We start from the raw sequence: 20268 nt of genomic DNA on the forward strand, positions 1-20268 counted from the left end.
GCAGGCCAGGCGCTAGTCCTTGGGTAGCTTGTAGCTTCGGGCGCTAGTCCTTGGGTAGCTTCTTGCTGCGGGTGTTCCACATGCCGCGCTTGGAGTGGTAGTAATGGTAAAGCTTCCTGAGACGCAAGCGCTCCACCTCCAGCCCGCTCTGAAGGACCCTGCAGCCGGACGGAGGGACAGCCGCTCAGGGAAGGGAGGGGACGGATGCAGGCCTCCTAAAGGGAGGCTTTGCCCCTTCTCCACCGCATCGCCCCAGCCTTTAGCCAGCTTGATGGAGAGGAGGGAGGGTTTCCCAGGGGATGCGCCCAAATCCGCGTGGCCAGCCCTGCCCCGGGAGGGGTATGGGGCTGCCGGGACCCCCAGCCTCACCTGTCCAGGAGTTCCCAGTCCTCCCCACCCCAGCGGTCTCTGAACTCCTCCGTGTTCATCCCTCCCACACGGTCGAAGTCCGACTTGTAGATGCCGAAGAGGCCGAAGCCATTCACCTCCCAGTAGCCTGGAGGGGGGAGAGCAATGAGGCAAGGGGTGTGGGGGGACCCCCAAATCCCCAGGCCCTCACCTCTGTGCTCTCCCCGCTACCTGGGAGCACCCTGTCTCAACCCCTCTTCCCACCACAGGTCTGTCCCCATCACCACCACCTCCCATGGGGGTGCACCGGGTGACAGCTGGTTTTGGGGGGGCATCGCACCCAGCGCGCCTCGAGCACCCTTGGGCTTGAATCCCATCTTGCCAGAGCAAAACAAACCCACCCTCCCTGAGCATCCAAGCCTGGCTGTAACCCAAACCCAGTGCCGCAGCTCTCCTCGGGCAGGCGGGGGATGTTTTCCAGCTGGAAAGGCGTCACGGCAGAGGGGACCCCGCTTACCGTTGGGCTCCCGCGGGGAGCTGCCGCAGCTCAGCCTCATGACAATGGGCGCGTAGGCCAGCTTCCCCTCCACGCAGTGCTTCCGGATGCTGTCCAGGATATTGGGGGGGAAATGGATGTGCAGGTCGCAGAGGAACACGATGCTGTGCCCATCCTACAGGAGGGGACAGACAAGTGGGAGGATCAGGGCAAAACAGCTCCGGGAGAGAAGCCAAGGCGAGAGCTGGTTCTTCTCCCCCAGCTCACCTCGACCGTGTCCACGCCAGCCTGCAGCCCAGCCGAGCGCTCGAAGTTCCCTGTGCGCCGCAGGTACTGGTAGCTGAGGAGAGAGGACAGGTTAGTGCTGGTGACCGAAAGGGACACAGCCAAGAGGTGGACAGGGACCATCAGCCAGGAGAGGGGACCTTCTCAGGAAGGGGGCCAGGTGCCTACAACTCATGCCGAGGGTCCCCCCACGGAGGCAGAGGAGGTTTCTGCACCCCTGTCTCCTCCACGTGGGAAACAAGTTTAAACTCCCAAACCAGAGGGGGAGGAGAGGGGCAGTGAGGCAGAGACCCGTGCTGGGCTGGGGAAGGAGCAGCAGGTTGTGTGAGCACCACCAGGACGGCCTGTCCCACCACGAGGAGCCCCGCAGACCCCTCTCGACAGCCTCGAGGGCAGCAGGGTGGGACCCGGAGCTCGTGTGGGGTGGCTTACCGGGGCAGTCGGGCATCCTGTAGGGCTTTCTCAACATCCATGTCATCACTGTCAAAGTCCACCAGGATGACGTTGAAGTTGGCATCCTTCGTAGCCCCGTACAGGCGGGCCATGTCCGAGATGAACTGCTGGACCCAGCGGGCTTGGTTCTTCACTGCCGGACACAGCCACAAACATCCCTCAGGCTCAACATGGGGGTCCCAAGAGCACCCCCTTCCCCAACCAAACCAAAACTTCTGATGAGAAGCAATAACCTCAGCATCTCATGAGAAGAGAGAACCTCATCCCCCTTGGGCCAGCCTGGAGGATGCAACCAGGGAGCAAATAGGTTGCCTTCCTCCCGCCGGAGGATGTTGAAGGCAGAGGGAGCAGCAGAGACCCTGGAGAGACGAGTCCTTCTGTCACCTACCAGGTACGACGAAGTGCACCATGACGTCCTGCTTCCAGCTGAGCCGCAGGGGCCGGCACAGGACGGGTCTTCCGTAGAGGATGCTCCAGGTGCTCGGCTGGGGCTCGGTGGCCCCCAGGGCTGGCCCTTCGGGGTTGGCCTCAGCGCTGTCATCCTGCTTGCCCTGGTGCAAGAGGACATAGACGTACTCGGAGAGCCGCACCGTCCGCTGGCCCCGTTCTGCCAGCTCCAGCTCCAGCAGGTAGCGGTTCCCCCGGGCCGTGTCCCGACGCTTCTCCACATTAACAATCCTGAGGAGGGTGTAGATGCTACAGGGAAAGGAGAAGCACTTGAAAGCACCATCGCCGTGAGCTCTGCTCCCCGCAGCTCCCTTGCTCGAGGGGTTGGCCTGAACCCACCATCCAGCTCACCCAGCCCCAAGGAGACAAGCGGGGCGAAGACACGTCCCCCCCCAACCTCCCACCCATGCCCTGCTCCCTCCCTACCCTCCATTCTTCTCGTTGAGTTTCTCCATGTACTGAGCCACCACGTCGACGACCTCGCTCTCGCTCAGCTGCAGGTTGCCCGACACATTGCAGCGCAGGTCGTTCCAGTCGGAGCGCAGGAGCTCAAAGTCCACCGAGCTGACACTGAACGTCCTCTGCCAGTTGATGGAGTCCTCCAGCCAGCTCTGCTGCAGCTCCCCGGTCTCATAGCTGTAGTCTGACACCTCTTCTTCCTCCTCCTCCTCTTCCTCCTGGCCCCTTCCCTCCTCCTGCTGGGACGCCGTTGTTTCTGACATCTTCAGAAAGGATGTCACCCGTGTCCCCTCCGAGTGGGTCACCTCAGAGGAGTTGTAATCGGTGGTGGCCGCTGTCCTGCCTGGGCCAGGGGTCGTGTCCTCATGGGTCTCCCTACTGAAGAGTCCTTCGGTCCCCAGGGCGAGGAGGCTGGGCAGCATCCGCCGCTCGGTCCCCAGCTTAGACGGACGTTCCCACCTCCTGCCTGCCACCCGCGTGCTCTTCCGACTGGCAGGGTCCGTCTCCTTGGAGATGTTGCTCAGGAGCCAGGGGGTCCGGCGGCCAGGGACGGCACGGAGCTTGCTGGAGGCAATGGGATGCTTCTGAGGTGTCCTGGAGCGAAGATGGACTTTCTTCAGAGGTTTCGGGTAAAGGAAGATGCCAGGGAAGACCGGCTCCTGGGCTGGGGCTTTGCGCTTCCCCAGCTGCAGCCTGGTCACGTAGACCTTCTCCTGGGCTTTCTGGGGCTTTTTGTCCTCCCTGGTTGCTGCAGTCTTGCTGGGACCCGGCGTTTTGGCTTTCCCACCAAAGATGGGAACAGAGAGGTGGGGTTGAAGGCTCAGAGCCCCAGCACGCTTCGAAGATGCCAGCAGCCCCAGTTCATCCTCCTCGCCTTTGCCGGGATCCTGGGGTAACCAACTGAGCATCCGCCCATGGACCTGCTCCGGCACAGGGCCCACATCCTCCTCGCCACGGAGGTCCTTGGGGACAGCTGCCGGGCTGGCGCTGGTCTGGCGGGACGTGCTCCATCTTCCCGGCTGCCCAGGCATGCTCGCCTCGTCCCGGGCCTGGCCCTGCTTGCGGCGAAAGCTGTAATAGTCCAGGTCGTCTCCGTAATCCCCGGTGACCGGCAGGGTCTCTTTCCCTTTGGCTTCAGCTACCGGCCCAAAACTCTTCTCCTTGGCTTCAGAAGGTGGGTCTGTGGGCTCAGGGCTATCCACTCCTTCCTCCTCCTCCTCCTCCTCCTCCTCCTCCTCCTCCTCCTCCTCCTCCTCCTCCTCCTCCTCCTCCTCCTCCTCCTCCTCCTCCTCCTCCTCCTCCTCCTCCTCCTCCTCCTCCTCCTCCTCCTCCTCCTCCTCCTCCTCCTCCTCCTCCTCCTCCTCCTCCTCCTCCTCCTCCTCCTCCTCCTCCTCCTCCTCCTCCTCCTCCTCAAGGAAATCTAGGGAGTAAAGGCGGACATAAATACCCCAAGGGTTCTGGCTGCTCAGCACAACCCCCTGCAGCGTGCTGGCCCAAGACAAGGAGGCAAAGCTTGTCTCCAGCAAGAGATTAAACTGCGAACGGCCGCTGGGCGACAGAGACTGAGAGCTGGTGGGCACTGACTGATGCTCACCAGGGCTGGCAGCTCCAGGCTCTGTCCATTAACCCCTCCAAACCTTGGTCACATCTTGGCACCACTCTTATTTCATCCGGGAGCAAACCTAGCCTGCCAGGGCTTTGCCAGGCTGCAAATCGACAGCAAGGCAGGCTCTGAACAACCCGGCTCCTGCGGGTCCCCCTGAGCATCCCCAGACTCCGCAGACATCCCCAGACTCCACACCAGGTCTGGTCGTATCCTGCTGCCCACTGACCAGGCAAACTCAGGAGATGTGGGTACACGGCTTCAAGAAGCAGGGAGGGCGAATCCCAACCCTAGCATCCCACTTCCCATATCCCGCAGCGCTCTGTGGCTGAGCCGAGCGGGATGCGTGACCCCAGGGCACACGGGACTGCTCAGAGGCAAGCTGCTCCGCGCAGCCCTGCCCTCCTCGAGCCCCCCGGCATCGCTCATCCCGATGAGTTGCATCTCCGAGCGGATGGGCTGGTGGGCGAGGATGCCAGGTGCTCAGCCCCGTGCCAAGCTGCTGAGAGATGTCCAAAAAACTGCCAGCGGGGAGCAGTGACTCACTGTCTGGGTTGAGGAAGAGAAACGCTCGCTGGCGTGGATCCTCCTCTTCTTCATCCATCTTCATGTACTTATAAAAACCAAACCTGGGAGACAGAGAGGAAAGATGAGGTCCCGGAGATAAGGGAGGGGTGTACGCGCAAAGGGACGTGCTCGCACAAACGCGAGCCCGCGTGTGCGTAGGGAGGAACATCCCTGGCTGCAGCGCAGGCACCCGGGCACTGCCCGGCTCCGAAGGGAGCTGGGATTCCCAAAATCCAGGAGCACTGCCAGGTCTCAAGCTGCTACATGCCCGAGAGATGGGAAAAGAGCCAGCCTGGAGGTGGCCCTTCTGTGGGGGACGGAGCTTGGCGACACATGGCTGAGGATGCATCATCTCAGCACCGTTTCTCCAGCTCTTTGAGTGCCCTGTTGACATCAGCCCCTTCCTCCCCCTCCATGTACCATTCCCAAATACCACCCCCCCCCCAACACTTACTTCTCCAGGTAGAGGGGGGACTCCCTGTAGAAGCACTTGTTCTCCGTCTCCATGTGAGTGAGGCGCGTGAAGTCATTGGGGTACACGAACGAGAGGTAGACCTGAGGAGATGACCATGCCGCCATCACCCTGGTACAGAGCAGGCTCGCTCTGAGGAAGCGGGGGCCAGCAGGGCTAGGAGCCATGGACCCAAGGCCACCGGCATAGCCCCTCAACACTGAGGTGACTCCCAGCATCTCAAACACCCCCCGAGGCTTTTAACCCAAACCCTTTCGGGTCAAGATGGGGAAGCTCAGCCTGATCCTCCAGCGAGGGACATTTTCTCCTGGATTTTAACCAGGTGGAAACATCCCTGCCCTGGGGTGGGGGCAAAGCACTCTGCTTCACCATGTCCCCCATGGGCGTGTGACCCCATCCCCGTTGCAGGGAGACACTTACAAATTGCAGGCCCTGGTAGCGGGCGATGGGGAAGTCCTTCACCACGTAGGTTGGGCTGTAGGCACAGGGCACTAGCACGTTCTCCACTCGGGAGGCCTCGATCGCAGGGGCTGAGGAGAAGCAGCCGCGGCTCAGCCCCAAGCCGTGCCCTACCACCCCCGTAGCCCAACCCACCTTATAGTCTGTAGCCCAAACTATCCCAGCTTGCCCCCCTATAGACCCCAGCAGAGATGCCCTCCACCCAAGAGATGGGCAGAAGGTAGGAGGGATGCTCTGGGTGCCTGTGACAGCCAGGTCCTGCCTTTTTCCTCCCCCAAAACCCTACGGAGATGTGCAAGGGTCCAGTCCCAGCCACTTACTGAGGAAGAAGGTGTCCCTGGGGTCAGACTTCAGCATGTCAGCCCCGTGCTCATCTTGCTGTGCCTCCCAGAGGTAGCTCCCGCTGTGGCTGGCCAAGGTCTGCGGGATGTGCTCCACGTGGTTCATCTTCAGGGACGATTCATCTGAAGAACGCGAGGACAGGGGCTGAACCCCACAGGCATATGCATACGGAGCATTGCTCCAGGAGCATCCTCCAAGGTGGCACTTCCCAACCTCTCCATCCCTCCCACCAAGAAGGCTCGGAGGATTGTGGATTCCTCCTGCTCCCAGGGGAACAAGGGGAGCTGATGTGTTTGCACGAGGGCAAACGCAGCTCCTCCAGCCCTCTCACACCCTCACAGACCCCGTGACTAATCAGCCTAATGATTATTGCCATCAACTAATGAGCACCGAGAGGACAAGGGTACAACTGATCTCAGCCAGGCAGCCCAGCTCCGATTACAGCACCACACCACGCTCAAAGACAAGGGGTGGGAATGCTTGGGGGCTTTAACTCCCAAGGACACAGGAATTAAACCGTGAATGTTCTTCCCCATAGAGGTGCAGGTAAATGCAACGTGAGCTGGTGTTGCCTCCTATTCAGGGATGAGGGTGGCATGTTGTCCTTGGCTATCAACCAGCCCCGCCGAACCTCCCTGAGGGAGGTCACCTTGCTCCAGTCACCATCGCCACACTCAGAGCTGCCTGCCTGAGCACCCAAGGGTGCTCCCTTTCCAGGCAGCCCTGCTACAGAGCTGCAGGGAAGCAGGCAGGTCCTGAAGTGAACAGGACCCCCTTTTCTGAGCCCCAAATTCTTCTGCTTGCAGCAGGGAAAGGCTCCCCAAACGCCTCCGTGCAGCTGGCTGAGGTTGGGCTGCAACCCCTGGAAAAGCCCAGAGAAAAGGAAGGAAGGAGGATGCTCCGTGTGCTGCTGGCGTCCCCCACGCCACGGGGATGGGCTCCCCACGAGTGATGTGGCTTTGCCCTGGGATGCTGCTGGGGTCTGAGGGAGCCGGGAAGCAGGAAAGAGAAGCAGAAAGAGACAGCACTGACGGATAGCGGTCAGGGAGGAATTTATCTGCATTTCATCCATCTCATGGGAACCGGCATCAACACCAGCAATACCCCTCCATCCCTCTTCTCCCCATTGATCCCCACCTGTTGCCTGTCCCCTCCTGCGCTATCGACACCTTCCAGAGCATGTTTGATGACCAGTCCTCCAGCGTATTGAGCACTGGGGCAGGACCCATCTATCAAGTCCCTTCCTGCTGCCAGGGAAGGGGCAGGAAGCAGAAGATCTATAGATTTAATTAAACCTTGCGCCATCCATCCCTGCTTACACGACAGCTCTTCATAACTCAGGGCCAGGCCAAGAAGCCAGCCCTCTGTGGTCTCATTAGCAGGGACGAGGCTGGAGCACCAGGAGAGCTGTGCTTCCGTGGCGTGCCACCTTGCATGCCATTTTTAGGAGGGTCGCAGCACGCTCCCAGCATCATCCCTACCCACCACAGCCCCTTGCCTCCTTCCTTACACCCAGCAGAAGCTCTAGGGGGGTTGAGAGGCTGAGATCTTCCCCCAGGATCTGATTTCCCAGGATCTGGTTTTCTTCCCGGGCTCTGGTGCTGTCTCTCCCCGGCTGCACCAACACATACAGCCCCCTCAAGGGCTTGCTTGCCATGGCTGCAGGCGGACACGCGTGAGCCTTACCTGTGTACAGAGAGATGTAGGAGGAGTCGATCACTTCGAACTTCAAGCTGGGGAGGAAAACTCGCCACTAGGAAAAAATAAAAGGAGATGGAGAATGAGTGGGAGGGTGGCAGGGGTTCAGGATGCAGCTGCCCAACCCCAGGCACCCTAGGGTGGGTCCTCCCCCATCCTCAGCTCCCAGAAACTTGCCTGCATTGATCCCAGCCCCAACCCTGCAGGAGAGAAACAAGGGAGAGGACTGATCCTGCCCCAGCACAGACCCAGGCCCATCTCCTGCCTTTACCCCAGGTGATTTGAGATTAGCAGGCATCCCCTGTGTGGTCAGAGAGGGGAAGGCTCCTGGAGGTAGGACACAGGCTCATGCTGCTTCCCTCTCGGGACTGCCACATGGCCACCTGTGGTCCTCTGGGCCAGGCAGGCCAGATTCAGCCCCGCATCAGCAGCGGCATCAATAACATCATGGGAGGCAGCACAGCCACACGTCCTGCCTCGCAGGGGAGGGACGATGCCAGGGCACGGGGCAGCTTCTCCACACGCCCCGCTTCAACCTTGGGGAACAGAGCAGGGAGGCCACGGCACCCATCAAGGACCAGAGCCAAAGCCAACATGCACCGAGACCTACAACGCCTCCTCTCCTTCCTGCGCCCTGCTCCGGTGCTGCGTGAAGGCACATTAACAGCAGACGAGTTTGCGTTGACTTAAAGAGGGTCTTCACAGCTGCCTGCGCTGATTTAACTACGTGTATTTTAAAAGCATGTCGAGCCTTTGTCCAGACAAGCCCTTAAATACCCACAGGGAGAGATGCATTAGGGTCCTGCTTTTTTGTTGTTTCTTTCTGAACATCTGAAAGGCTTCCCTCCCTCCAGCAAAAAAATGTCTCCCCCATCTATTTGTTTTTCACAGCAGAAATGCAGATCTTATCGGGATGGACTGAGATGGAGCCCTGGGAGGGTGAGGTTGAGCGACGGGGAGGAGGGAGCCAGCGAGGAAGGGGTGTTGTCAGCCTCTCTGATGCTTTGCTGGCACAAGTTTGACTCCAGTGATTAATGACTGCTTGGGAGAAAGGAAACCTTTGCTAACGAGCCAACATATTCCCCTCCCGAAGACAGCCTGATCTCCCAACACACACATTCCAGGCTTTGCCAGGGTTGTGCAGCCAAGGCAGACAAGTTCAGATTTGAAACTCATGGTATCTCTAAGGGAGAGAAGAAAAAAGGGACCCGCTCCATCATCTCGGCCATCTCTCCCACCACTGACCCTGGGATGCAAGCCAGCAAGATGGGCTGCCACTCACAGATGGTGTCCTGGGACCTGCCTGCTCTGACCTTACACAGTCTGGGCTCTCCTTGCCCATGGCAATGGGCTCCTCAGAGAAGAAGCCCATGGGGGACCTTTCTGCCTCTGCCAGCCCTTCTGCAGAAGGACAAAGACAAAGGAGAAGGGATGGGACCGGCCACGCAGAACTGGGTGTCCCAGCGCCACTGGAGCCCGGAGCGAAGGGGCTGCTCCGTTAGCATCCATTACGGGAGCACATCAGCAAGGCAGGAGCACAAGCGAGGGACGGCAGCATCTTTAGCTCCCGAAAGGCCAGCAGCACAAAAGGGTCGGATGAGCACGGAGAAAAGCAGCCCGTGCCAGGCGTCCTGCACAGGAATAGCCCAGGGAGATGGGAAGACGAGCCCCAGCTCTGTCAAAGTGACGCTGACTCGTCGCTGAGCCGCTGGCAGCCATGGGAGGGGGAAATCGTGGCTTTGCTCCAGGATAAAGTGTTTTAATGCACATTGGGAAAAGCCCTGGCATCAGCTCTTGACAGGACAAGCCTTGAAAGGAGCACAGGGCGGGGACATTTACTCACGCCAACTTCCACGTGGTCTGAACCTCGGTCGTCTTGTTTGTGGAGCAGCTCGAAGTAGTAGCGTCTGGAGGACATGAGGCTGCGCAAGAAGGGAAGAAGCCAGTTAGAAAACATTGCTGAGCTGACTGCTACCACTGCCAGTGCGATGGGAGCTCTCCCGCTAGAGGAGCCATCTCAGGAAACCGCCTCTGTCTTGCTCACATGTGGCTAAACCTTCCTGGGGCAAGGAGACAGGCAGTGTGATGTGGGTATCTGCTCCTCTTAGAGGTCTTTTCCAACCTCAATGATTCTATGATTCCTCCATCCCACTGCTGAGAAGCTTCATGAGATCGGGGGGATCCCCCGTCCCCACGTCATCATCTGCAGAGGTGGCTGCAGCCCCCAACATCTTCAAGCCATGGGCCTGGGGGCATGGTTGGTTGAGCTCCTGTCCAGCCCAGACCCCACATGCCTTTTGGGAAGAGACCATGGCCAGGGTCTCCTCCTGGGGAGGAGGAACTGGTCAGAGTCCGTGTGGAGCCAGCGTTGGTCTCCCCAACTCCATCCACCCAGAATGTGCAGCAGGAGCAAGGACACACTTACCGTAAAGGCTTGGAGACTTGCGAGCTGAATTTGGTGAACTCTCCCGGCGCCGTCCACTCAGTGCCCAGCTGGAGGAAGGAAGGAGGAGCGTGTGAGAGCACCAGGGACACCACGGGCCAAGCGGGCACGAGGTCCAAACCCCACCGGGCTGTGAGAATCTCTCCTCCACCTCCATCGGGCACTATGCCATGCTGCAGAACAGCTCTTCAGGCAGGAGGATATCCCAGGAGCTCTATCCCAGGGCCTGCTTGTCCCCAGCTGGTGGCACTCCAGCCACAAGAACTTGTCACCGGCCAACAATACTAAGATCCCAAAAATGCATGGGTGCGATGACGGACCACAGGGTTTCCAGTTATAAGAGTTAACGCCAAGGAAATCCAGGAGCAAATATTAAATCTGGGACATAAGCTGGTCTTTGGTAGCTACAACTAGGATGGGACCAAGGGGCAGATGGTCCTTCAGAAGCCAACCCAGGCCTGGCCAGGGGCAGAGATGGGACCAGGCTGAAATAGCCCGGCATTTCCTAAGGGGGCAAAGAAGCAGGTGAGCTGCCTCTGGCAAAGTCACACACGGACCCTGCACGCTCCCTTTAAGAGCTGCTGCAGCAGAGGCACTTGTAGAAGGGAGAATTTGTGGTGGCTGAAGAGCGCCCATGGGTTTGAAACATCGTTAATCGAGTGCTAGAGATCCCCAAAAGGCACTCAGGATGGTTATCAGCATACTGGGAGCGAGGAGCAAGGCACCCCGAGGGAGTAGACGCCCTCGGTGGGAGCTCGACCATCCCCGGTGCAGGGAAAGGCAGAGGGTCAAGGATGACGGCGCGTACCTTGCCCACGAATGCAGCCAGCCGGGAGTTGGACGGACTCTCGTCAGAGCTGAGCCAGAACTCCGAATTGTCATCCGATGCCACAGAAAACTGGAAATCCCCTGGGGAGAGCAAAGGAGAAGGTCACCACGGCGGGATACAGCAGATGGACAGAGGCGATGGGGTCACCCGAGACCCCACGTTGTGCCTCTGTCCTGGAGGGGATCGGGGCTTCGTCTCCCTTCGAAGCAACCATGGAGCTCCTGCCCAGGACCCAGGGGTTTGGGGACAGTCTCTAAGAGCCCTTCTGTCCTCGTGTGGCCCAAGAAGGGGGAAGGAGGCAGCTTCTCCACATTGCTGCAGGGGGAGAAGAGGCCAAGCTCCATCACTCACCATCCTTGAAGGGGTGGATGTAGCCAAAAATCCTCAGCCCGTAGTTCTTCCACTTGGGCGACACAGCCAGCTTTTTCACTGTGGTGCGGGTCTGCAGAGGAGAGAGACATGAAAGCATGAACAGTTCGTGGAGGAGAGAGAGAGACATGAAAGCATGAACAGTTCGTGCCCAGGCTCATGCCTGGCACCAACATCACCCAGCCCACCTCCTCCTTGTTATCCCGGGGTCCTGTGCCCCTGACACCAGAGGGGACATGGAGGTCCCACCACCACCCACCTCTCCCTCCATCCCTGCTCTGCTGGGAATTACCTGCCCTGAACCAAACCCAAAAGCCTGCAAGCAAAGGTCTTGAGGACCAAGCCCACAGCCAGTGGAGATCCAGCAGCATCCAGAGAGGGATAAGCGGACCCTCCCTCCGACCCACCACCATCAGGCCCGGGACTCACGTGGGGAAAGAGCGGAAAATGGAGGTTCTTCCTCAGGTGCCTCACGGCCCCTCCGCACCAGTCTTCGAAGACGTGCAAGTTTGCCTTCCCTTTGTACTGCGGGACGAGAGAGGCAGATGAGCAGGGTGTCCTCCTCACATCCCCCCTCACCTCCCAAGGACAGCATTAGGGCAGGCTGAAACGTGCATGTCAAGCCCTAGGGATGTCACCTGCCCGGCCTCAGCTCTTCTGCAGTGACACTGAGGAAAGGCTGAGCTCCCATCCCTGTGCCAGCCCCAGGGTCAGGACACCAACCCCCAGGAGATAACCCTCCTCCTGCTGCTGCTCCTTTGGTTCCCAAGCACACTTGGACAAGGGATGTTGTCTGGATATGGCACCAAAGGCCCAACCCCATCCTCCACCCACCCCCAGCATCCATCCCACCAGCACACAGCCAGCACCAGGAGACGGGCACAGCATGGACCCATCTGGAGAAGACATGCAGCAAGATGCCCCCTTGCACACCCACGCGTGGGGGCACACCCTGACGAGGGAGCTGATGCACACCCACAACACGCACCCGCCGGCTCCTCGCACACAGGCAAGGAGCTCATCCTCATGGACACCACGTTGACTGCGGGACCAGACAGAGCCCCCGGGCCAGGCTGGGTGATGGAGACCAGGGAGGAGGATGGCTGGAGATGACTTTGAAGCCTGGCACGCTGGGGAGACATGGGCTGCAGGCTCCCCAACGAGAGGCTGGGTGGACCTCCTCCTGGGACCTCCTCCTCCACCATCACCCCCTTTGCTGCTCCCTGCCCGCTTACCTGCTCGTTCCAGGGCAAAGCCTGCTTGGTCAGGTTGAGTTTGGGGTGCGTGGTGGCTCGGTCGGACCGTTGGCCTCTGGAAAACCAGCCGTCCAAGTCCTGCCCGTCGTTCTGCCAAGGAAGCAGGAGGGAGAGATGAGAGATGGGGGGATCGGGGCCAGCCTGGCTGTGCTTGCAGGAGGTCTCCCTAGATCTAAACATCTCATTTTGGATGTCAAGCGTTGCCAAACCGAGGCGAAAGCTTTCAAGGCTAATGGCAAAGGAAAGCAGGGGCAGGAGGAGGCAAAAAAATATTGGCAAGGTGTCCTAGGGAGCAGAGTTTCAAAATGTTCCAGCTAAACTTGTTTCCCTTCCTCTGCCAAGGAGAGAAACTTCTCCCAAACAGTGAGTTTTCTGTTCATCCAAAATATTTGCCTGGTCTGATGGGCTACTGGAAACAGAGTATTTTGGGCTCCGTCTCCAAAAGAGCAAAAGCAATCTCTACATCCACTCACGGGTGGAAGAAGAAGCAGGATGCTTCTGCTCCCCCTCTTCCTTTAAAAGGGATTAGGTTAATCCGATCGCTTGTGTCTTGTAATTTAGAGAGATTAGGTGAGCATTCATGTGCCCCCGGCTTGCCGAAAAGGTGATGGGTGGCAAGGAAGAGCCAGGCTTTCTGGACCCCGCCCAGAGCATCCTCCTCTTCTACCACGTTGGCAGCCACAGGCAGAGCCGGAGCGAGCCCGTGCCACCCCCGCGGACATTGCCCCAACTCTCTGCCATCGCATCCCAGGGAGCGCAGGCAGAGGAGGGACATGGGGAAGGAAGAGCCACCAACCCTCTCCAAAGCGACCACCAACCCGCCACTCTGTCCCTTGCTTGGGGTGATGGGAAGCTGCGCCTGTCACACGGGGACCTGGCTGGTGTCACAGCCCATCGTCACACTGGTGACGCCTGCACTCAGCACCAGCCCTCTCCGGGGATGGGACCGAGGGGGGCATGGATGTCCCTGCCACCTGTCCCAGGAGGATTCACAGTCATTGTCCCCCATGGCCTCAGCCAGGCAAGGAGGGACCGTGCCACCCCCCGAAGAGCAGAGCCGACCCTCTCTGAAAGCAGAGCCTGGCTCCGAGCCCAGGCAAGAACAACCACAGCATCAACGAAGCACAGCCCATTAGGATGCACAGTGCCAAAGAAATAATTAGCAAACTTTGCCTAAACAAACTCATTAGCATCCCGGAGGAGGGGAGCAGTGCCCTTGAAAGACGTGATTAGGGAGGTGGCATAACTGTGCCGCGCTTGTTGGAGGATTCATCCTCCTCCCGGGGAAAGCCGAGATGCAATTCCCGCTGTCCCCCTCTGTCCTCACCCCACACCAGCCCATGCTTTCTCCGGGCACCTCATTTTCTTCCTTTGTCCCTCTGTCCCTTATTTATGAGGAGCTGGGATAGATCAGAGCAGGGGTCGTCCTTTCTCGCCCATCCCCTGCCAGCCAGCCAGGTGCAATCAGCCTCTTCTCCATCCGTATTTCTCACCGCTTAATTGCTGCCTAGCCCAAAGCCGGCTCTCCTTACTGGCACGCAGCTCTCCACCCCCAGCACCGGGAAAAACCTCTCTGTCCCTCTGTGGAGAGGGACCGGGACAGGTCTCCATCCCTCGGGTGAGACATGTGGAGAGGACAAGCCACCGGCGTCCCTGCCCTGCCCCAAAGATAAAGGACCAGCTGTGCCGACAGCAAGATCCGCGGTTGGGAGCTCACCAGGAGGAAAGTTTTCCATCTCCTTTTTTGAAGCAGCATTTTTGTGCTCCGGTTTGCGGAGTCCTTTCGAGCAGGCTGTTTGCTTTCAAACTGGAGTGAACTTTTCCCCTGCCTGCCCCAACAGAGGGGACTATTCACAGCCCAGCTCCCCACAGCTGGAAACAGGGGGGTGGGTTATTTGCTGAAGGTGGGCTGGGCTTTTAATTGCAGAGCCAGCGATGCTGTAGATGTCCAGCAGCTGTGAAAGACACCGAGCAGGGCTAGGCATAAAGCGATGGGCACCAAGAGGGCTCTGGCTGCAGGGACTCGATGCTTTCTCCTCCCTCCAGACAACGAAACACTCACCCGTGCTCAAAGTACCACGGCTTGGGAATAGCCCAAGCAATGCCCACCCCGATGGCAACTCGCTGTCATGGGGACTTGCAGCAGTTTGGCAGTGACCTGCTGTTGGGATGGGGCAGGGGAGACCACGTGGCTTCCCTCTCCCACCATCCCACCAACCTGCCCTGCTCCGAAGCCTCTTGGTGACAACAGGTTGAACAGGGGACAGCAGGGTGTTGAACAAGGGCTTGGTGACAAGCTGAACAGGGAACAGCAGGGTGTTGAACAAGGGCTTGGTGACAAGCTGAACAGGGAACAACAGGGTGTCCTCGTGGCTATGATGCCAAGTGCGTCCTGGGCTGTTAGCAAGGAGAGATCCTCTCTCCAGTTTCTGCTTGGAGACCCCACCTGGGGTATACTGGGTCCAGTTTGGGGCTCTCCAGTCTAGGAGAGGCAAGTGGAGGTTAGCAAGATGGAGCAGAGGACACAGGAGAAGGTGGCTTTGCCCAGCAAAGCAGGACCTTATTGCCATTGACAGCTACGCAAGAGAGGGGTGCAGAGAAGATGATGCCAGACTCTTCTCAGAGGAGCACAGCGACAAGGCAAGAGGCGCAACACTAGAAGTTTCAATGGGATATTAGGGATTTTTTTTTATCCACCATGAGGGTTGCTGAGCAGAACCAGAGAGGTTGTGCCCTCTCCATCCTTGGATCTACTCCGTTGGACAAGGCTTGGAGCACCCTGCTCTAGTTGGCCGTGTGTTGCGTAGGGGACTCGGACCAGCAACCTCCATAGGTCCCTTCCCACCTGACCACGCTCCGGCTCCCTGATTACCATGGGCTCCTCCTCGTGGCTCTCGCTGGAGTCCTCGGCTTTCCTCCGCCATGCCAATGCCTGGGCTGCTGCCGGCCGCCTGCCGGGATCAGTCACCTCCCCCAGCCTCTCGCCATCTGCAAGGGGAGCAGAAGAAGAAGAAGGAATGAGACCACAGCCACCTCCCACATCCTCCCCATCCCAACACCGCTCCTCTTTTGGGGACACCCCCTCACCCCAGCATGGGGAAGGGCAGGCACTGCCATCACCGCTGCTCCCAGCGGGGGGGTCTGGCTGCGATTCCCCTCATTACATTTGTACTAAGCAGCTTGCAGCAGCTCATCAGCATCAGGTTTAATTACACCTCCCGCAGTCCAGTTCGTGGCCCTTTACGTAAGGGATGGCTGGGGTAAGCTCCTGTGGGATCTCACTCCACATCCATCCTTGGCGACGCATCCCTGCTCCCCTGCCCCTCCGGCCCCTGGCTCCCTCGGAGCATCCCATGGCTCTACCCAGAGCACACCAGCTCCAAGCCCCCCCAGACATATTCTCCCCGAACCCATCTTCCCACCCCCCAACACCACACTAAAGGCACCATTGCGAAGACCTTGCTAACAGCGCCGTCGCAGACGACTTCATTACCATGTGCTGCATTAATTATTCCCAACCTACGGACTCCCCTCTGCAGCTCACACCCATCTTCCTCGGGCTCCGAAGGGAGGGTTTATTTTAAACCGCCCTCGCTTCCCAGCATTAAAATAACTGACTTCCCCCAAAATAATAGTGCAGACTTGGAAAATGTATTAGTTATTTGGGGTGGGTGGGGGGGGGGGGGCACAGCCCCTTCCTCTGCCACAGCAGATGGGTGCCTCTGAATTTTTTAGACAGGCACCCCAAAACCAGGGTCAGATGGAGGGAGGTGACGCAGCAGCTCCTCCGCTGCCGCGGTTTGACTGTCACTTCTGGCATCCATGTTTCAAACTGGCGTCAAGGGAAGCTCAACGCGATGCTCAGAGAGGCAGGTGTCTAAGAGCCACCACCGCAGACACTTGCGGGTCCCCCCAGTAACCACCTGCCCCCATATCTCAATAAGGGGGAGCCCCAGACATCACGAGCAGTGGCGCAGCCCTGTCCCCTGGCCACGGGCATCACAGCAAGGGGGTCACTGACACACTCCCAAGGGTATGGCAAGACGCCCCCCAGTCCCTCCACACCCTCCTTCCCCCCAACAGCAAGTCCTGGGGAACTCCTACCCCCCCAAAGCGAAACAGCCTCAGTGGCTGCCACGGTGGGAGCTGCCGGGGTAGCTTTGGACCCCGCAGCCTGGCCAAGGAGGGGCTTGGGGTGCACCCAGAGCCCCCTGCTGCACGCCTCCCATGCCATTGGTATTCCAGCAACCGTGCAGCCGGCATCTCCTTGGAGATGGCAGCACAAATCCCATCCCCACCGCGAGGACAGGAAATTAAGCTCTAAAGCCCCTTCTTCTGCTCTCAGCCATTCTTCAGCCCCTGGCAGCTCTGGCTCTCTCCTGGCAGCTCCCTGCCTCCCTCCAGCCGCCCTCCTCCCCTCGCCCATCTTCATCCCCGCATCGTTCCTCCCGCAGCCCCACGGAGCACGATGGGGAAGCATCGCAGGGAGGAGCAGGACTGGGTCCAGCACTCTCCTTTTGTCTCCTCCGCTCTCGAGACCCCCCCCCATCACTCCTAGGGATGTTCCTACCAGCACAGGCAGTGGAAATAAAGCCGATCCTCACTGTGCCAAGGCCACAGATGCCGCTGCTCTGGCACAGAGCACTTGGGACAGCATTATTCCCCCCCATGCTGATCTGTGGATTAATCACAGCCACGAGTAGGAGTTCAATGCTCCCAAGGGACCTGCCAAGGGGTGGGATGCAGCGGCCGGCTCTGCTGTACCCACGCAGGGTATCTCTCCCAGCCTTGGAGGAGATGAACCTCTCTTCTGCCAGGTTTGCCAGCTCAGCATCCATTTGCGATGCAGGCTGGGGGTGCTACACTGCAAGTCCTGTCCCCGGGACGGACTAAACCCCCATACGGGCCTTTGCTGCCAAGCCCCGGGTCCTGGCGAGCATACCTGAGCCAGCAGCAGCCCAGGCTGCATCCACAGGGGATGGCTGGACATGGTCACCCCCCTTCACTCACCCTTTTCGCTCACCTCTGGGTACCGCACCCAGGTTTGGGCCTCTGTTGCAAGGCATCGGGTAAATTTGAGAGAGATTATTTGATATAAATTGGAGGAAAGGGGGGCAAAAACACGCATTCCCCGCAGCGAGGCTGCACAGGCTCCGTCCTCGGAGGCTCTCAAGACCCAAAGCCATGAGCCCACCGCTCACTCTCCATCCCCGTCACCCAGCTCCATCCTCATCAGGGACCCTCTCAAGCTCAAGCAACTCCCCACCGTAAAGGAGCAGGACAGGGCTTGTGCTCCCTACTTTGGTTTGCACCTAAATTAAATGTCACCACTGCTCTGACGGGGTTTAAGTAAGACTGAGGCTCAAAACCTGTGTGCCTTCAGCAAAACCCTCTCTCTTCTCGACGGGGAGGCACGTGAGGTGCCCGCATCCCAGGAGGAGCGAAAGCGCCAGCAGAGCCCTGGAAAAAGGCTTCCAGGCTTCTGCGCCGATGTTTATTCCCCTGCAATTCAAATATCGGATAGGAAAGTCAAGGACAGCCTTAGCCAAACACCCAAATGCTAATCAGCCTGTGTGGGAACTGAAAATAAATGACCCCCTTGATAAGGGGAGGGAAAGGCCAGCACCTTGTACCAATCGAGCCCCTTTGGTCTGAACCTCACCCCTGCGAGAGAGGAGCGGGTCACAGGGTACGAGAAGAAGAGGAGGGAGAAAGCAGTGCTGGGAGGAAGGGGGGGGTTCGGTTTCCTCCTATGCATCTTCCCAGCACCCTCGGGAACCACCCGCCAGCCATGCCCAGCCCGGCTGCTCCCCCAGCATCCCCCCCAGGATGCACAGCCAGCACCGCCGCACTGATTAGTTCTGCTAACCTGCCTCTTTTTCAAGGACCAGAAAGCCGCGTAAAGGCGGGTAGGAGGAGGTGAGAGGATGGGGGAAGGTCTGGAGGACGAGCGAGGGACCTGCTCGCTCGGGGGATGGCATTACCCAGGGGATGCTCGGCAGGGATGCATTAAGAGCTCTTCCCCCAGCAAGCACGGGAGCAACGCTAATGCTTTCAGAGCAGCGCAAGGAGGGGGCAGGAGATGCACACGCTATCGCATGAACCAGCTTTGACTCACAGCAGCCTCCAGACAACGAGCCAGGGCCGGGAGCAGTCCTCAGGATGAGACCATGGGTGCAAGGGACCAAGCACCAACCCCATCGCACAGTGCAGAGACCAGGGCGATGCCTCCCCGGGGGAGACGAGCTTCCCCGTTATCACGGTCATATAAACCCCCTTCATGCCGCCTCCCCCCTCCGCTGGGAAGCACAGAGGGCCTTTCATGCAGCAAACTCCTGCCTCCCCACCTCCCTCCTCTTCCCCTCCTGCTCGGCTGACAGCACACAGCTCGCTCGCCCCGAACACAGCCCCTTTCTTCGGATGGGTTTTGGAGCCGGGATTTCTCCTGCAGCTTTCTGGACCCTTCCCAAACCCTTCAACGTGGTTAGAGATGCCCCTCGCTTACGCTTCCTCCCACATCTCCTAATTGCTTCTAACAAGTCTCCCCTCCACAGTCGCTTGCTGCAAGCTTGCTCCACTCTCACCTACCACATTCCCAGACCAGTCACCCAGGGATAAACCCAGACACGACCCAGCAAGCCGAGCTCCCTCAGCACAGATAGCGGGAAGCTCACAGGAGTGTCCACAAAAGGATCAGGGCTGGGATTCCCAAAATCCCTGGCTCCTGCCCTCCAGCTGGATGCTCGGCCCTGACAAGCTCCGGCTGCTCAACAGGAAGGGTCCCATGGGGAGATGTCGGGTGGGATGCTGGTCCCTGCCATCAGGCAACCGCGTACGGAATGGATGGAGCCACCGGAGAGACCAGGATGGGACAGCAGTCGGGGAATACCTTGGCACACTCTGCCCAGCTCCAGCTCCAGCCACGGCTCTGCTCCCCGTCCCAAAGGTGCCCATGCAAGGATGAAAACCCCTGAGTGGCAGACAAGGACTCTTCAGTAACGAAGAGCATCGGCTCAGTGGTGGGCACGGCACTGGAGGAGGAGGCAGCACTGCCCAGGACCTCACAGCATCCTCCCATCTGACACAGGTACACAGTCAGAGTCCAATCCTGCTTTGCTCCAGGCTGTGTGTCCGGGTGAACGATGCTGAGCCCTTGGGTCTTCAGAGTTGAGACTTCTTCCTTCAGGAGAAGCCTCCGGCAGCAGCACCAACAGCAGCTGAGGACCCTTAGGACCCTTCTTCTCTCTTTTCCCCCCAAAACAGACCCCGAAGGGCACCAAGCGCCTGGGTTCAGCCAGCGAGAGGAGAAATGACGCACCCCAGCCCAAGTTCCCAAGCACATCGGCTGGGTGGGATTCAGGGCACAGTCCCTGTATTATTTCCAACCCCTTTCCCACCAAGCTGATGCGCCAGAGCAGACATGCAGAGTGATTTATCCATTGCCAGGAGCCACATCCCACTGTAATACAGCCCTCCGCAGGGCTCCCCATCCCCTTCAGCCCCCCCGTGTTTGTCCCCTGCTTGCCCTGCACCCCCCTGTCCAAGCCTGGCTGCCTGCAAAGCTCCCAGTCCCTTCAAAGCCCCGATAAAGATGCAGGCAAGCTGGCTGGGACTGGAGAGGACTGGAAAAATTATGATATTCCAGCAAAACATTGCATCTGAGCTCCAACCCCCAAAATCTTGTGCTTAAAAAAAAAAAAAAAACGACTTAAAGCTACATTTTGGAAGTGCCCCGCGGAGCC

The 20268-nt window shown here is 59.1% G+C and overlaps 1 protein-coding gene across 1 annotated transcript in view; it reads right to left on the bottom strand.

Annotated features, from left to right (window-relative positions):
* Positions 1 to 43: 43 nt before the first annotated feature.
* Positions 44 to 20268, bottom strand: part of B4GALNT4 (beta-1,4-N-acetyl-galactosaminyltransferase 4) — a 23975-nt gene continuing 3750 nt past the window's right edge. Inside the window, exons 2-20 of the mRNA XM_019474350.1 lie at positions 15399 to 15514; positions 12506 to 12616; positions 11700 to 11795; positions 11253 to 11343; positions 10881 to 10981; positions 10055 to 10122; positions 9473 to 9551; positions 7618 to 7684; positions 5910 to 6053; positions 5551 to 5660; positions 5113 to 5213; positions 4621 to 4720; positions 2456 to 3711; positions 1971 to 2278; positions 1562 to 1715; positions 1112 to 1184; positions 866 to 1019; positions 370 to 496; positions 44 to 158 (exon numbers count right to left, since the gene is read on the bottom strand). Of these exons, the coding sequence (XP_019329895.1) occupies positions 44 to 158; positions 370 to 496; positions 866 to 1019; positions 1112 to 1184; positions 1562 to 1715; positions 1971 to 2278; positions 2456 to 3711; positions 4621 to 4720; positions 5113 to 5213; positions 5551 to 5660; positions 5910 to 6053; positions 7618 to 7684; positions 9473 to 9551; positions 10055 to 10122; positions 10881 to 10981; positions 11253 to 11343; positions 11700 to 11795; positions 12506 to 12616; positions 15399 to 15514 (3371 nt within the window). The remainder of the gene's footprint in view (positions 159 to 369; positions 497 to 865; positions 1020 to 1111; positions 1185 to 1561; positions 1716 to 1970; positions 2279 to 2455; positions 3712 to 4620; positions 4721 to 5112; positions 5214 to 5550; positions 5661 to 5909; positions 6054 to 7617; positions 7685 to 9472; positions 9552 to 10054; positions 10123 to 10880; positions 10982 to 11252; positions 11344 to 11699; positions 11796 to 12505; positions 12617 to 15398; positions 15515 to 20268) is intronic.

The sequence above is a fragment of the Aptenodytes forsteri genome, unplaced genomic scaffold (assembly GCF_000699145.1).
Source record: "Aptenodytes forsteri isolate BGI_AS27 unplaced genomic scaffold, ASM69914v1 Scaffold329, whole genome shotgun sequence".
In the NCBI taxonomy this organism is placed as follows: domain Eukaryota; kingdom Metazoa; phylum Chordata; class Aves; order Sphenisciformes; family Spheniscidae; genus Aptenodytes; species Aptenodytes forsteri.